We start from the raw sequence: 17,856 nt of genomic DNA, 5'->3' as shown, positions 1-17,856 counted from the left end.
CTTGAGATACTTTTCTGCTTGGATTGGTTCAACCATTCATGGCCTCGTGACCAAGTCGTTTCCCGGTCTGCTCCAGCATCAAGCGGTTACAATTATGGATTGCAAATTTATTGACATTTGACATCTACATCAGCCTTCCTCTGATCAACAGGACTCTCTGCTGCCAAACTGCATAATTACGGAAGATTTCAGCAGTCACGGGGATGCCAAAAAGGTCATTAAATCATCTTGAAAAAACAATGTGTTCCACCATTTCATCTTGCCAGTAAATCTTCCGTTGAAGTCGGGACCACCTAGTGTTGATGCTCAGAGGAGGGGGTTGAATTACAGAACGGAGAGAGGAATTAAATTAGGATTGAAAAATAGGAAGGCGAGCACAGCGGGGACCTTTCGTGGTGTACTTCATAATTCCTGGAGAAGCATAAAAATAGTGGTTTACTTCGATCAAAATGGATTCTTCTTAGGAAACAGACAGTAACGGCATGCTTGGGAGTTGGGGGTGGCCCAGGGGAGGTGCGGGGAAAGCACCTGTATCCAGGCCCTCCAGAGCCCACAAGGGGTCCCGCAACACGAAGCCGATAGAATTTGTCCTAATGCCCTACATGTCTCCTTTGTCTGACATCCTTTCTCCTTCCTAGACAAGCACGGTTCTGAGTGTCCCAGAATCCCCTTGGAGCCACTTGTTCCTCTCCATGCTCCTGTCTCCGCTGCGGTCCAGATCACCACAGTCTTTCCGCTCACCCTCCCACAGCCTCCTCAGTGGCCTCCTGCTTCTGCTCTTGACCCCTCTCGTCCATTCCACACTCAAAAGCCAGAGGCCCCTTCTAAACGAGCAAAGTAGATCATGCTACTCGCCTGTTTAACCCCTTTCAATGGCTTCCCAGTGGGCTTAGGGAAATAAAATCCAAAGTTCTTCGGATGTTCTTCAAAGCCCCGATGGGCCTTGTGCCCCCTCCCACCTCCTGACTCATGTCGTACCCCTCCAGCCCTAGCTCTCAACACTCCAGCTTTTTCCTGAATCAAACACTCGGATGCCCCACTTTGTCACATGACTGGCTCCTTCTCAAGTTTCTCACCTTCTTCCCCTCACTGCACCCCCACATTTAAGGTAGGTCACCCTGTCACGGTCCCTCACACTACTCTGTATTTCCTTTGCAGCCCCGCATTCTTGGAAATTGTTGTTACTTTTATTTACGTGCTCAAAAAAGGTTAACCGTTAGTATTATTGTCAATCCGTGTCCTCTGATTAGAATGTAAAGTCTGGGCTTCTCTTCTTCTCCAGTGGAGCCCAGCACTTAGAGCAGAGCCTGGCACATGGCAGGTTCTCCAAGAGCGTGAATCAAAGGACGACTGAATGGAGGTCCCTGATCCTCCAGCCGCAGAGAACACAGAACGGCTGGACTCATTCAGCTGAAGGCATCTGCTCCCACAGGCATTTGCACCTCCAGAAAAGACATTTCTTAGGCCAGAGGCACAAGCCTCGTGGCGGTGTGGGTCCTCTGGACAAATCATTTTCACGGCCGGCTGGGAACGTTTCTCACTTCCTCGTACTTTTCGGGGCTGTGCAAAGCCTGTAGATTCCTCCACATTGGCTTCTGTTACGCTCTGGGTGCTGTGCTAAGGGTTTCACATACTTTATCTGTTTGATCCCCTGGTTGATGAATGACACAGGTATTACTGTCATTTCAGACATGGAGGATGTCAAAAGGTCCCTCAGCTATGATTGCCTCTTAGATACTGTCACTCTTTTGTGCCCCTTGGTCTCCCACCGGCCCAGTACTTCTGTGTAGTCGCGCCGAGCACAGTTAAAGCCTCGATGGTGTAATGTCTCTGTTCTGTGATGGACTGTCAGCGTTCTGGGGGCAGGGCCAGTCTCTTGGCTGCCCACAACTAGTTCTAGCACCAGCCACAGCCCCCAACATGTCACAGACATTTATTCTTTAATGAAAGGTTTCATTTTTGTGTTTCCCAAATGGAAGTTCCCAAGACAGGAAATGTGACTCGGTCCCAGCACGTTATAATTGCTGCTGTTGCTATTATTATAATTGTTAGACACATTCACCCAACCTCAATTCTGGGGGGGCTGTATTGTAGCAATCATGGGAACAGCTCTCCTTAGCTGAGGATTTCTATGTGCCTGATACTGCACAAGGAGAATAATGGTAGGTCTTCTTTAATTTTATCCTAATAACGCTATGTGAGGTGCGCCTTCACGCGGACACTTGGCAGAAGAGGCAGCTGAGGTTCAGAGCGGTGACGTGATCTGCTCTAGGTCCCTCAGCTGGCAGTGGAGACCCAGCCCCAAGGCCAGGCCTCATCAGTCCCAGGCCATGTTCCTCCCCCCTGAGCATAGCCGCCATATGCTTCCTGCATGCAATTTTTAGGCATCAGGAGGTCCTCGTCTCCCGGGACTTCATGACAGGTCTTCTTTCCGCCTCCAAAGCCCTCCCACTTTTCATCCTCTTACATGCCTGGGATGACGAGGTCCTGATTGGTTCTTTGACTTCTAAGCCAGAGCAAACACTATCCAATAGGGGCCCATCTCCATGGTTACTGCACACCAGAGAATCCACAGGAAGGAACAAAGGGGAAGTGGAGGCTACAGCAAATATGGGGGGAAGGGGAAGTCATAAACAATTAAACACGACAAAATCCCCTGGCGAACAAAAATAGGATTATTTGACTGTGAAATCGAGTAATGTAGCATTGAAAATAACACAACTTGAAACATCATTTTTTTCCTGCATAGATGGAAAAACACCAGATAAAACCATGCACATTGAAAGTACCAATGTGCCAGAGGGCCTGAGTGGTAGAAAGTCATCTAAGATTTGGGCTTTCAGCATATTTAAACATTTTTTTTTTTTGCCCTTTCATCTTTTTTACCCTGCTGGTAACTTGTGGATGGTGTTCACACCTCACACTTTGGTGTATCACCCAATAGAATCTAACCCAAAGGATACCAGAAAGGTGCCGAGAGAATTTTTGGCTAAAATTCTGGCTGGAGGTAAATCATTCATTTGTCCACACTTGATTTTCAGCTCTGCCACTTACTAGCCGTGTGCTCTTGCTGATGACGTCATCTGTCTGAGGGCTGGTTTCTTCAGCTCTAAGCTGGTGCAATCACGGTTCTTTGTTCACGGAGTTCAGGGATAAGATTAACTGAGACAACATACGGGGAGGGCCGAGCACCCATAGCCGGGACACTGACTGCTCAGTAAATATCAGTCCTCTGTCAATATCAATGACAGGACAGTATTAAGAGTGAACACTGTGCCTGGTACTGTTTAAGTCCTTCCTTTTCTTCCCACATTTAATCGACTTCATCATCATCAACATCATCATCTGCACTGAAAACTCCAATGCAGATCTTCCTAAGTATGGCACAGCCACTGGGGATTTTGGACCACAGCAAATGGAACTTTTCAAGGGAGCTGGTTGCAGAGAGAGAAAGAGGGAAGTCAGAGGGGAAGAAATGACCAGTGAATGCTATATAGTCTATCCTTTCTTGGGGCACCCAAACACCACCCAGTACTTCCATCTTCCCCAAGAGCTATTTTAGTTAAATCTGTACTCACTCTCCTTATTTCTTCAAGTAAAATGGCACAATCCATTTCACGTCTTGATTTAAGCCTTAAGCAAACAAAAGGGGATTTTTTTGGAGGCAGGCGATCAAGGTGGAGAATAGAGAGAGGACTGAAGTTCGTCAAGCACTTGCTCTGTGGGCAGACCCAGTGCTGAGCACTGGCCTGGCAAGTAATCCTCCATGCAAACTGAGGCGGGGGGGAAGGGACTGCAGTGGCTGCAACCCCATTTGTGCCAGTCTTTCTTATCAATCTGAACACAGATTATTTTTTTGAGTTTTCACAGCATCACTAGAAGATTAGCCCAGTTGGAATGCCCTCTATTCCTAAATATATCATATGCCTCTTGCAAGTAAAAAACAAAGAAATAAACAAAGAAAGAATATTCAAGGAGAAATAGCCACCACCACTTGCAATATAGCCCAGGATCCCTGGATTTTGGGAAGTGAATGTCTCAACAGCAGCACAAAGTTCTCTAACCCCCCTGAATGTGACGTGCGCCTTCAGCTCCTGGCATCCCTTTTGCCTGCCAGGTGAGCCTCATGTAACATTTACACTGGATTTAATAGGAGAACATGACATGCACTGATTTTCAACAAACTCCTGTTCTTTCAGAGGAAGACTCAGGGAAGAAAGCAACTGCACACCAAATCCATTTCTATTTTGGTACCCTTAACACATTCCGTTATCTCCGTGGCCTACATATCATTTAACAAACTGCCCGGCGATTCTTGCAGGGCGTGGCGTCATGACTGATTTAAAATCCCCGCATTGCTAAAACTGCATTGTTCTTCATCAAGTTGAGTCATTTTTATGTGAAGTGTCAAGCTCCCTAACAAATAACTCCTGCCAGACAAATCAAGTTCCTCGTCTTAGAGCCTCGGCTAAATAGTTTATAGCTTTAATCTGCTCACCGAGGTGTGCAGTCTATGACAGTAATTATAAATGCAAGGAGAAATTATAGCTGAATGCTTTAACTGCATTAGGAGCCGTTTGATGAACAATCATGAGCGCCTGCTCATTTCCAACAATAGAGGGCAAGTTAGTGTCAATGCATTAGAGAGATCTCAGTTCTGCACGGCTTTTTCTCCCATTTACCACGGAATGTCACTTGTCTCCTATAAAGTAGGAAAAAAGCACCGTGGAAAGCTTTAAACTTGATAGTTAAAAAAAAAGACAAAGAGAAATGTAGGGGAAACTGTTTATCATATGACTTCTTTTCTTTTCTTTTCTTTTTTCCTGTTTTATTTGGCCGTAGGTTGGGTTTCAAATTAGTTCGTTAAAAGTAACTGCTTGTTTACTTATTAGAAGCCTTTTTAAAAAATCCTTCCTCAAGTGGTTTTTGAGAAATCTTTAGAGAAAATGACTTCTTTACATGAAGGGCAAGTTCAAAATCGGCCCAGGCAGAAGCTCCAGTGGTCGCGTGTGTCCCTCCGCCGGACCCCCGCTCCCCTTCTGTATCCACCTAACCTAATGACGCAATTTAGCTCTGTATTTTCCCCTCCTCACTTTTGCAGAAAGACGTTTTTAATTTAGCTGAAGAATTACACAAATATATTTTAAAGACATAAATCCATATAAAAAATATGAGCTAATTAAAACATTGCACTCCCTGTCGCTCATGGATTTTCAATTTAGCGAAAGAAAAAAGAATTGCATCTGGTTAAATGAAAAGATGATACTGATGGCAGATTGGAGTAAATGAAAAATAATGTTACTCTATATTAAAGCACCAAATTATACACGTCAGGATTGAGCATTCAGAAGTCCAAATGAGGGGGGAAAGTGCCACAGAGACGGAGATGCGTCGATGCGCAAGGGGAGTTAAGGCAGATCGCTTGGATAAAATGAAAACATTAAAAGAGATGACGCATTTGTTTCTCACTGCGTTAGAAATGCTGTAGTCTCGTAGCTGACCCTGTTTCTGAATTCTCATTTTGCTTCCCCAAAATGAGAGTCAGGATGAGGATTTAAAAAAAAATTGTTACACATTTATTTTCACTGGAATTTGGGTCATTTCTTGGTTAGACCCTTATGGTAAATGTCTAGTTACCTAACTGAAGAAGGAAATGACAATAAAGAGAGTGAGGACGCTTTGCTTCATCCCGCAGGTCAGTCCCAGGTCCCTGAGTTGCAATATTTGGTTTGCAGCTGGAGCCTCCAAGAGGCCCAGGATTGCCCTTGCTCATCTGTCAACTCTTGCGCCACGTTTTACAGCCTTTTCTCTGTAGAACGGATATACACCTAGCTTTATGCCTAGAAACCTTTTGGCAAGGTGGAGGAGAAGCCAAGAGGCGGAAAAAAGTTGATGAGTGTTGGCCGGTCCTGAGTTCAAATCCCACCCATATGCTTACTGTATGTTCCTGGACAAATCATGAAACTCTGAGTTCTTTGCAAAATGAGGATGATATGAAGAACCATGCCTGGCTCCTAGGAAGAAGCCAATACCTGGTAGCTTTGCTGTCTTTGCTGTCGTTAGAATCAAATAGCAGGTGGAGGTTTCCATGGGGGCCCCTGCCTAAGTTATTCATTAGCTCAACCAGGGAAGATGCTGTGGGTTCTCTGTACTTCAGGTGAGGCTGAAGAATACAGTATGGGCCTGTAGAGACCGTCTAGATCTATCTTTTCTTATGAGCCTACTATGTGCCAGGCTTTATAGAAAAGAATTACATACATTTAGTTAATACTCACAACTTTCCCATAGGGGAGGATTATGTCCGCATTTTATAGACACAGAAGTGGGGCACATCTTGGAGCGAGTGGATGCATTGGGGTTTGAAGCCAGGCCCGAGGGCCTCAGCAGCCAGAGTTCTTCCCCTAACATCACACTGCCTCTGAAACCACCATTCCCCTCCTGGGCTTCCCCCCAGGACTGAGCAGATGCCCCTGCTGTGTGCTCCATTCAGCATTTACCCCAGAGCTGCCCATCAACATGTCTGCCACTAGCCTCAAAGGCAGCCTCTTATCCTGGTCACTGGTTTATTCCCTGGGATTAGCACAGTGCTTGGCATGGAGTGATGGCTTTCTAGATAGACGATAATGAATGAGTGAGGCTCAAAGATCATGGGAGCTTGGAAAAGTCACGTGGAATCTCTCTGCCTCCTTTTTCTCCCCTGTAATATAGTTGAATCAATCCCTACCACATAGGACTATTTGTGAGAATAAAGTGGAATAACGTTGGTGAAGTGCTTGCTGCAGGCCCGGCACATTTGGCTATTATAATCAGCATGACTACTGGTTCACCATTATATTTCCATTGCTAAATAGTCTGCTGCATAGTGAAAGCACAACCAACATTTGTGAAGGATGAAAGAAATGCGGAGAGGGAAGACAAGAAGGAAGGAAAGGAGAAAGGAAGGAAGGGAGGGAGTGAGGAATATTTATTTATTGGATGAAGGATGGTTGATGCCTCTTATAGACATTAATTGGTCCAGCCCATTTTGCTCTCCCCAGACTGCCATATAATCCATGTTGTTAGGATTGCTAGATTTAGCAAATAAAAATACAGAATGCCCAGTTAAATTTGAATCTCAGATAATAAATACTTTTTCAGTATAAATATGGTCCATGCACTATTTAGGACATACTTAGTCTAAAAACTTATTCATCATTTATCTGCAATTCAAATTTAACTGGACATCCTGTATAGCCTGTATTTTATCTGGCAACTTTACATGCTGTTCACCCTGAACATATGTTTTTATCAAATCATCCACAACAAAGGTGGCAGCTTATTGGACTAGAATTCATCCCCGCCAATGATTTCAAGGCTAGGTGTGCTGCTAAGCTTGTACACTATATTACACAGGAATATCTGTAATTTCAAATCCTTATGTATTTTAGACTCCCTAACTTTCTCTTTGTATAATTTCTATTTTTCAAGAGCATGTGGTTTAAAAGGCGTATACAAATACCTATTGAATTGTTTTAGGTTACTTATGTCCGAGAATAGGGATGCACATGTAATATTTTCTAATTACTTTTTAATGAGAAGTTGAATTTCATATTTGGCAGAGAATTTCACAGGATTTAAGACATGGCCAAGAAAGGAAAGAAAATTCAGGTCAAAGTTTGTGTCTTACAGGGAACATAGATATGGTAAAGCTGCTAAATTTTCCGTAAAATCTTGACCATGCTTTCTAAAATGTCATGTCATTTTGTACAATTTGTGCTATCATGCATACCAACTAAAACTAGAGTTCCAGATACCAGTGATCTCAATCTGTGATCATTTAAAAATATATATGCATGATCATAAGCAGTGGGCAAGGTATTACAAGAACGGTGTTCTGAAAGATGGCCCCGAGGTGGAAGAATTCTTCCCGAGGTGACCGAAGCATCAGAAAGGCACCTGTGTGCAGCTCAGGCAGACTGGAGTATCTTTAGTATTAACACAAACGCACCAAGTATCCACACCATTTTTTGTATACACACAACTCACGTGCACTCGCATCGATTTGAATGAGTCTCAAATACGCAAACCTGTTTTTCTGCAATCCTCTCTCAGAATCACAACATCTCGGTGTTTAAATAAGGGTGGAGCTTTGGTTTCACATAATGATAACTCTGTAATCTGGTGCTTCAGAGCTCCAAATCAGAAATATTTATTCTGTACAAAAGCAAAGAGAAGAGAAAAGAGCTATCCTATCTATGTATTTAACAGATTTGTAAGTATCTTTTGTGTAGGTTTTTCCAAATTATTGGTTTACCTGCACTTCCCTTGAACAACAGGTGTGTACATTTCAGATTTTGACTAAGGCTTTCTTTTTCTCCCCTCTCTATTTACATATCACAATGTTTTGGCAGTGATATTAATTTTTTTTAAAAAAATGATTACAAACCTAACAGGTGGAAAATTGGTCTTTATTGTAGCACAAATAAACAGTACCTATTTGTCCTTTTCACCACGGTTTGGATCTCCCAATAAGGGACTGGAAATCTTTCTCTTCTCTCTAGGTATATGTATATATCCACCCTTCTTTTCTTTGAAGGACTGGAAAAGCATAATAGCAAATTACATAAATTTAAAATGTTATATAGCAAATAAGTAGGATGTTGCAAAGCCCCAAGCTCACGTATAGATTCAACAGATGCATTTTGGCTTTTTTTTCCCAGAGTGTGAGCTGAACAAATCATGCTTGGAAAGCAAGAGGTAAATCTGCCAGTAACACGTTTTAATTATCATGATAAAAACATGCAAACAAAACAATAGTCTTCATTTGGGCCCAGATAGCCGTTAAAGTTATAGGATGGTGTCCTCCATCAGAAGCTCTTAGATCTTCTCACTGAGGGAAAAGTCCCAGATCAGAGGTTTTTAACCCTTTATTTCATTTTGACCATCCTCACTCTCAACAAATCCTTCCACCTGACGTGAAGTGAGCCTAAAACCAAACAAGTGGAGCCCCCTCTCCACCTGGAACCCCACTAGTGCCTATACTTTTGCAGCTTGATCCAAAAGTCTCCGACTTAAATGCTTTGATAATAGGGGCTCGTGAGGGCTTTTGTGTTAAGTTATTACTAGTTGTTCATATCTTATTGTGAATTAACCAAAAGAGCTCTTCTGTAACCCAGCGTGATATAAATGGAACTGGCAAGTGCCGAAGGCTTAAGTCAGGTTGGGTCTTCATCCTGGGTTACAGCCAGGGGTGGAGAACACTCTGAATATGTGAGAGAGTCCCTAGCACGTGGGGGTATCATGCTGGAGGGGAGAGAAAAGGAAGTAGAGAAAATACAAAAAGGGAGATGAAACAGACTCATTAAGACCCAGACTTGCTTATGTTTAACATTTGAAAATGGCCCGTGTGACTAGTCTGCCAAGGTATTTGACCTCAGTCTCTGTCCTCTTTCCTGGAGGTGACATAGATAGTCTGGGCACCGGTGACTCTACAAGGCATAGAATTCCTATGATACGTGATGCAAATTATCTTGAAGCTGTGGGACCCCATGTGCATTGGCAATGGGTGTGCTGAAAGCCACTTGTTTCTTTTTGTAAAATAAAATCTCAAGGGCATGCATTACATCTATCTTTGTTAAAAGTGACTTCTGATATTAGTCTGTTCTAAGGAAAACCAAAAAGTGAGAGAAGAAACTAAGCCTCTTCTCTTTTCATCTCATTGTTCTGCAGAGAAGAATATTTTTCTACCATCTGACTACAGGGTAGATGCTCTTTCGGAGGAACCCTAATGGAGATATAAAGGGAAGGGAGCGGAAGGTAGCAATTGCTGAAAGTAAGCTGCAAAAAGCATTAATTACAAGTAATAATGATAAAGACAACTTTAAGCTATTCATGAGCTGATTCAGAAATCTCTGTATAGCAGCTGCCCCCAGGAAATCTATAGTCTTTATTCTGTCGCTCACCTTTTTTTTTTTAAAAAAAATCACTTTATAAGTCATTAGCATTGCTGTGGGAAGGTGAGATGGAGAAATGGGACAATGCGGGAAGTTAGTACTTATTAATTAAAATGAGGTGTAGCCTTGGCTGGACCTTGAACCTTGGGCCTTGGGTAACTGAAGGGATCACATATCATGAAGCAGTAATCTGTGACCTCCATCTCTCTAAACCCATCTTATTCTATTTCCCAACACTAAACTGGAGAAATTGAGAGAATGGTTAGGACTTATTTGTCATGTTCTAGTCTTTCGTAAAAATAAGTCCTATTCCAGCAGGCTACTGTCCTCTCGGTATTGGGAGACATTAGCTGCCTCTAAACAGACCCATCTCCCTTCGAGAAGCTCCTCACAAGGCCACTGTCATAATCACCTGGGAGCAAACCCATACCTGCAGGCTATTCTTCATCCACGTCTGTTACAAACTGTGAATGGTGTTCGGGTGACTTGCTGTGCGTTTTGCTTAGGTGGAGTTTTACTGCATGTTTGCTCACAAATGTCCGACAGCACAACTTACACTTGAATTTAGAGTCTGTGTCCTCTTCGCCAGCTATTGTTTCCGGAGACCTCTGAGCCGACGACACCCGGGAAATCTCTTGCTCCACCTTGCTTTGCTGTTCCACGGCCATGCGGGTCATGTCCTTCATTTGGAAACCTAGGTGAGACTCTAAGTGACTGATGTAGGTAGAAGGGGTTCTAAACTGGGAGGCACAGTCACTGCAATAAAAGATAGGGTGTCCTTTGTCCATGTTTTTTAGAAATTTTGTCCCGCCTGTTTTCCTAAGTTGGTACTTGACGTTGGCCAGCCAGTGGCTGATAGTGGTCATAGAGAGTCCCGTAAACTTTGAGATCTGCATTCGCTCTTGTGGGCCCAGATCGGACAGCAGGTATTTGCCCTCGGATGTCTGGAAGAGGCTCGAGGCAAACTGAGCTTGCAAGATCAGAAGATGCTGTGGGTTCCAGTTGGACTGCCGGCCTTTTCTCTTATGCAAAGTCGAGACTTCGCTGGAGACATCCTCAAAGCGCCTGACATCCATTTCCAGCTTCATGGGAGGGACCCTCGAGGAGGCGGCAGGCTTTGGGGTGGTGGCTTTGGGGAGGACTTTGACCATGTCAGCAATGTCAGACAGAGCATGCTTCTGAGGTGGGGATGTGCAGGATTGTGCTTGCGAGGACTCAGCTTTCTTGCTTTTGGACTTGGTCAGGTCGATGGGCTGATCATTGTTCTCAAACAGATAGCGCCTGGACACGCTGGCCGGTCTCGAGGAGGCAGGACTCAAAACTGGCTTGTCCATGACACTGAGATTCGACTTGTGAAACATAGACATTGTGCTTGAGCTTGGGCTGGAGCAGGAAGGAGAGCGCAAGGGTTCCGTGGCTTTGCCCAGGTGATTGTTCAAGACAGACTGCAGGGCGCTTAGCGGGTTGATGCACGGCAGGGCCGAAGCATGGTTGGCGAGGGCACATCCGTTGCTAAGAGAAGACACTGGCTCCAAGGGCTGGGGTTTCTCTTTCTCACCGCCCTCTTTCATTAGCTTGTCCTCCTCTTTCAGGAGACAGGGCTCAGCCGTTTTGGATTCTGCAGGGGCTTCGCTTTTGGAGAAAGAATCCCCCTCATTGTGGCTGAAAGAGGACGCCTCTTCATGGGGACTTTCTTTCCCACACTCCTTCACGACTTCATCTTTGTCTTCTGGCTCCTTCTTAACTTGAGTGTATGGGGCCAGGTTCGTGGGCACAGAAACCAGTGGCATGACTTTCCACTTTGGTGCAATTGGCCTTAACTTGTTGGAGAGATTGGGCCGAATCTGCAGTACCTGGGACCCCATAGGCAAAGATGGCTTGGTGCCCTCCGACAGCTGGTAGGCTGCATGGATGCTGGGGTATGCGCTCCAGCTGGGAGCCCCATTTTGGGCTTTGTTGATGGCTGTGGTAACAGTATTTTCCAAGGACTTCAAAATGTCCCCTCCACCCTTTGTACCATCTTCCAAATCCTCCTCCCTTAGATATTGATATTTTATTGTAGGGTCTAAAGGTTTTTGTAGAGGGTCTTCGTATTCCTCGCTTTTCAGGACTTTCTCTTCCTTGTTGATCTCGTCTGGCTTTTCTTTTTTACTCTCTTTTTTCAATTCAGTTGTAGAGGTTGTACAGTCAGAAGCTGAATTACTTGATGGCTTGGGAGTCAGAGAATCACTGTTTGGGGCATCTGACAATGACTGCATTTTCTCCACAGCTAGGGGGTCTAACACCAGCTGCTTCCCTTTCTTGGAGGCAGAGCTGGTGACCTTGAGAAAGTGACCTGTGACCATCATGTGGGTGGTGAGCTGCTGCAAGGTGTCGTGGGAGCTCCCACACTCCATACACTTTAAGATCTGGGACTTGCAGGCTTCAAACTGCCAGGTGTAACTGGCGCCGTTTTGGTAGCCATAGCGGTTGTTGGAGGACAAATGCAAGTTGGCATTCTTCTGAGAAGAAAACGAATCTGCAAATGACCCTGTGGTTGAATCGGGGGAACACGGCCGATTGACATCAAAGACGCGTTTCTTTGCCGGAGTGACCATTTTCGATGAAATGGTTGGTACTGGCTCCTTCAAAGGCACTTTTTGGTAATGTTTTGTTTTTATCATGTGGACGCTCAAATCTTGGAGGGAATCGAAGGAGTCGCCACAAAACATACATTTCAGAACCTTTTGAGCATCCTCCTTGTCCATATCCTGGAAAGCCCTTTTCCGGGGCTTTGAATAGCTCGTGGGTCTAAGCTTGTCCTTTTTGCGGTTGTCATCTTGATAGTGGCCCGTTTCGTTCATGTGCACAGTCAGCTCGACCAAGGTGTCATAGGCAGCACTGCATTGCCGACACCGGAATCTACTGGCCCCCGTGAACACAGTCCCACACATCTTACTGCTCTGCCGGTACAGCTGGACGGAGCTGAACAGGCTGGGCTTTGACACGGATCTGGAAGGCAAGTTCTGCTGCAGGCTTTTAGACAGAGCGTCTTGGTGCCAATCAAAATCAGTCTTGTTGCTGCCATTTCGGGTGTCACAATTCCTCCTCTCGCTGTTGGACAGCTTGAAGCCGAGACCAAGGCCTGACCAGTAGGAATCAGACAAGATGTTGGCATAGACAGCAGTCATTTTATCCATGCAATTGTGGGCTTCATTTGGAAGCTTGGGGTGCATGCTTGCTTTCTTGTCTGAGGCATCTCGACCACAGACGCTCTTGATGTCTGACACCTGATCGCTGGCATCGCTCAGCAGAGACTCATTCTCAGCATCCTGATTGGACAAATGACTTCCTGGAGAGTTCTGGTAGCTGAAGCAGCCTTTCTGCTCTGGGCCCGTTTCTAGCTCCTCGTCTGTCCCTGGGTCATTGCTGCCCTGAAGCTGAGCCACAGAACCACTGTCTTCCTCCTCCTCCTCCTCTTCTTTTATTTCCTCCTCTTCCTTCAGCTGTTCCTCCTGGGCGTAGCCTGCAAGAGAAGAGGAGATGAAATCACAAAACGGGTTACATATTCCATCCCAATTTCCCCACTTAGACTAAGTGCTTCCTACACCGAACTGAATAGCAATTTAATCCACACTTTTATGAACTGCAAGCAATGGAGGCAGGAAAAAGCCAAATGATGTCTTTTGTGCTGTCTAATGCCTTTTTTTAAAAAATTGGCAGGAGTCGTAATTCTTTATAAATGCCTAGAATCCCAAGTTAATAATTTTCATGTTTAAGGAATATCACTCTAATACTCCTCTAACGGGACAGTCGCTAAATTCACATGTATGATTTTCAGGAAAGCTGGACTGAAGTTCAAATCCTATCAAAGATACATCTCTACAGAGAAGGAGGTTGGCTTATGGGAAAACTAAGGCTTGACCCTCGGCATCTCCATGGTAAGGTTTACCCAACTACTTGGATATATTGGCATACGATTGTCTTAATAAATCATTATTGAGTTCTCAGAAGTAATTTGAATACACAGCCATTATATTTTTGATAGCCAGTGTCTTTTTGTTATAACATTTCTCTTTGCAGAGAGTGGCACAGCAGGAAGAGAAATGATGGAATATCAAATAAAATCTTCCATTGATAGCCGAAAAATTATGTAAGCTCAGCAAATAGAATGATTTTAAAATAATAGCAAATGGTGTTAGAATGGGAGATTTGGGGACTATCCTATTATTCTCAAACAGGTTTATGAAGACCTTTTCAGACAAGGCTGAAAATGCCCTCTCGATCTTGTGCCTGTAATTTCAAATGCAGTGTGATTTGTGGGTTCCCGTCATGAGATGCCAATTATATGTTTGATTTGTAGATGCAAAATGCTATTGGGGATGCACGCTTTCCCTTCTCTGAAAGGATTTAGGACCAGTAATTGCATAGGGAAAATGAAGGCATGAGAGAGCGGGTGCAAAGGGAATTAATGGGCAAATATCCATCAATGGAGATGAGGAATGTGACTATTTATGCCTATGCACTCATTTTCTTCACCTGGCCTTTTCAGAGCCTCATGGATAAAATGCAACCAAAGAAGTACCCAAAGCAAGGAAGATTCAGTCTTCGGTTTGCAAGGCCTGCATGATCTCAATACGTTATTTTCCTTATGAGCTCCTATCTCCTCTCTCAGTGCAGGTGCGCTTGGGAGAAACCCCAGGGCGGTGCTGTTATTTCCATTCACCAGGGATGAAGCTTGGAAAAGGGGTGATCATGCATTGGAGGTCTGTCCTGCGAGGCAGGGAGAGAGTTAGGAGAGAAGGGGGGTTGTTGGAAATAAGGCAGCTGCGGTCAGGAACTCCAAAGGCTCCTGCTGCTGCTGCTGAGGATGAAGGCTATTTATTGAGCCATTATTGAAGAATCCGAGGAACTCTGCTAACCGCTGCAGATATATTTTTTATTTCATTTAATATACACATGAAGTAGAAACTATTATTTTCATTTCACAAATGGGAAAACTCAGGCTTTAAGGTTAAGAAATTTGCCCAAGGCCACACAACTGGCATCGCAGTCAGCTGAACCCAGTCTGTTTGATGAGAGAATCCATGGTCTCATCCACTAGGTTCCACTCTCTTTCTGTTACCAACCAAGTGAATAAGAAAACTTTACAGAGACCCAAACGTTAAAGGTTAAGCCGTGGAATTTCATTGAAATGTCACTAAATAGATAACTACCTTGCAGGTGAGAATTATGGGGATACTGGAGACTGGAGCCCATGATTTTAAGGGCACGAGACCATAAAACAGATGAAATGTAAAAACTGAGTCCGGCCACCAGTTTCATGGTTGTTACTGGTTTCGTTATTGTTACTGCTGTTGTGTTGTCTTCTTTCCCAGCAAGTGGACAAGGGGATTCTAAACTGGTGCTGCTGATCTCTAGTTCCATAAATTGATTTGAAGAAACAAAAGCTACTCAATCTAGTCAACAACCATTAAGAAGTAGTCACTACTTGCAAGAAAACCCCAGTTTAAAATAACTGATTGATTGGCTGAATCAGACCATCCCATCATCCTCATCGCATTTTCTTTTTCCTGGACTAATTTGTATGTCTGCAAATTAGTATTTGGTATGTATGTTAGTCATACCATTAAGTTCACGGAGAAAGTCTGCTATAAAATTAATAAACAAATTGTTACAGAGCCAAACAAAATACTCCAAAGAATCAGGCAAATTTTATCAATTGAACAGAGCCACTTTTGAGAATTAAAAGGGCTTTGTTCCTTGTACACTAGGACCACACGCATTAGCCAGGACTATTCCAGGCTTACTAAGACATGTCGTCACCGATGGGCCATATGATTACAGAAACAAAGGAAAGTGTGTGTGCAGGGACATACACACACTTGTGCACACACACACGCATACACACACAGAGCAAGTGGGTGATTCTGGGGGAAGAAAGAGGGCTTTCTGTCATCTCAATTGGTCACGGGGTTGATCGATTTTATTCCTCTCAGTACTTTTCGTGCTTAGCACAGGGCCTGACCCTCAGTAGGAAGTTGGGAAGTAATTCATGTTATTTTGTGTGTGTGTTGATGAAATATACATGCATGCATGTATACACGGGCACATGTGCGTGTGCTCACAAACGCAACCTGCCCAGCCAATACAGTCACTTTCACACAAGGAGAAAAGGAGTGTTCTTTTTTTCTGCTGCCATTTGGAAGCTGAGCTTTCCGGACCAGCTCAACTTCACAATCTACTTTGTCCTTCTAAATGGATTCCCCAGAAGAAAAGTCGGAGACAGCAAATGCCTCCCCCACAATACAGATAAAATTTTCTGCTTAATTAGGCATTGACATGTTTACTATAACCTTTACAGAAGAGGAACTCGTGCTGAGAGACCCTTTTTGTCTGTTTTCTTCTGCAGAACAGACTAAATCTCCTGCGCCCGATAAGGTAACGCATTGAAAAGCCTCATAAAAAAAAGTGCCAAAGCATCCGTCAACGTCAGTGTATTTCAACAATGGCTGAAGGTTCCAAGGAGTTTTTAAAAACACATTTTAATATCATACATTTAAAACTGTTCACTTGACTTAAGTGATTTTGTTTGCCACAGGCAGCCGAGGCGAGAGAGAAAAGACAGCCAGAACATGGGCGATCTGGGTGTATAATGAGTCTCTGTGTCTCTCGCGATCGATGATTTGTTTAATCAGATTGCATCCTGTGTAAATCTTAGTAAAGTGGACGAGTGGCAAGTTTATTCTTATGAGTACTTATTTAACAAAAGAAAATGATCACAGTGATGCGAAGGCACAGTAAGAAAGCACTGTCCTCTGTAGATCCTCCTTGCTGATTTCTGGTTGAAGACCAAATTTTGTGGTGGCCAACGTGTCCCTTTCCAACCTAAATTTCTAATTTCATCCCTTCTTGCTGCCTGGCTCTGGCCCCAGGAAGCATCCCCATGCCCAGGACAGCTAACTCAGGCGCAAACCCTGTCAGTTCTGTATCTAAGTGACTGACCGGAGAGACCATTTCTCCTCCACTCCAGGACCACCCCTCTGATGAGGCCACCATTATGGTTCACTAGGGTGACAAGGCGGGCCTCCTCTTTCTATTTCCTCCCATCTGTTTTTCAGAGAACTGCTAGAATATTCTTAGTTGAAGGTATGAGGGGTGACATTGCTCTGTTTTAGCTCCTGCAGTGTCTTCTGCTGCACTTAGGATAAAATTCAAACCCTTGTGGGGGTCTCTGAGAGCCTGTGGGAGCCGGCTTCTTCCTGCCTGCTGTGTCCTCACTGCCCCATCCCTGGTCTCATGCTTAAGGCTCAAACCAACCTGCTCCTTCTCAAAACTGCCAACCCTTTTCCTGACTGTGGCTCTTCATAATTGCGATTTTTCTGTCTGGAAAGAGTTTCCTCTGGACCCTCGCATCGTTGGTTCCTTTTCATCCTTCAGTTCTCAGCTCAAACGGCCCCTTCTCAGAAGGCCTGTCGTGACCAGTCTCTCTTCTGTGTAACTCTTGATCACATCCACCTACTGGCTGAAACCTCTGTGATACTCACATACTCTGCAGTCATCTTGCTTGTTTATTGATTGTCTCCTCCCACTAAATGTAAAGATAAAATGTCTGTCCCCAAGCAGACAGAGATATTGCTTCTCCCAGCACTCAGATCACACCCCGGCACAGAACAATATCCACAACTACCTGAATGAAGGATGAATAGATCATGCAATGAAAGGGTGTTTATTCCAGTTGCAAACTCTAGCTCCACTTCTCAGCAGTGCTGTTAGCACCTGTGATGGGAAAAGCTCCCCTCCCCGCCCTATAGATCACGTGTGAATTACAACCATCCTGATCAACTTTTCTCCATGATAAAATCAGAATATTTCCATAAATCATCTTTTCAGAACAACGCAGCCACCAGCTTTCCTGTTGCCAGAAATCCTTGAGCTGTGGATC

General features: G+C 44.3%; 1 protein-coding gene across 12 annotated transcripts in view; it reads right to left on the bottom strand.

Annotated features, from left to right (window-relative positions):
• TSHZ2 (teashirt zinc finger homeobox 2) overlaps positions 1–17,856 on the bottom strand; it is a 444,024-nt gene that overhangs the window by 175,645 nt on the left and 250,523 nt on the right. For 4 of the 12 annotated variants that reach the window (XM_070486147.1, XM_070486145.1, XM_070486148.1 and 1 more), the window contains exon 2: positions 10,489–13,437. In XM_070486147.1, coding sequence (XP_070342248.1) covers positions 10,489–13,437 — 2,949 coding nt within the window. Of the gene's footprint in view, positions 1–8,065; positions 8,194–8,426; positions 13,438–14,496; positions 14,514–17,856 lie in introns of those variants that run through there. The other 8 variants (XM_014832290.3, XM_070486143.1, XM_070486142.1 and 5 more) reach the window with 6 other exon arrangements.

This window comes from Equus asinus, chromosome 15 (genome assembly GCF_041296235.1).
Source record: "Equus asinus isolate D_3611 breed Donkey chromosome 15, EquAss-T2T_v2, whole genome shotgun sequence".
In the NCBI taxonomy this organism is placed as follows: Eukaryota; Metazoa; Chordata; class Mammalia; order Perissodactyla; family Equidae; genus Equus; species Equus asinus.
The sequence above is the reverse complement of the archived record's forward strand: the minus strand, read 5'-3'. Positions and strand labels throughout refer to the sequence as shown.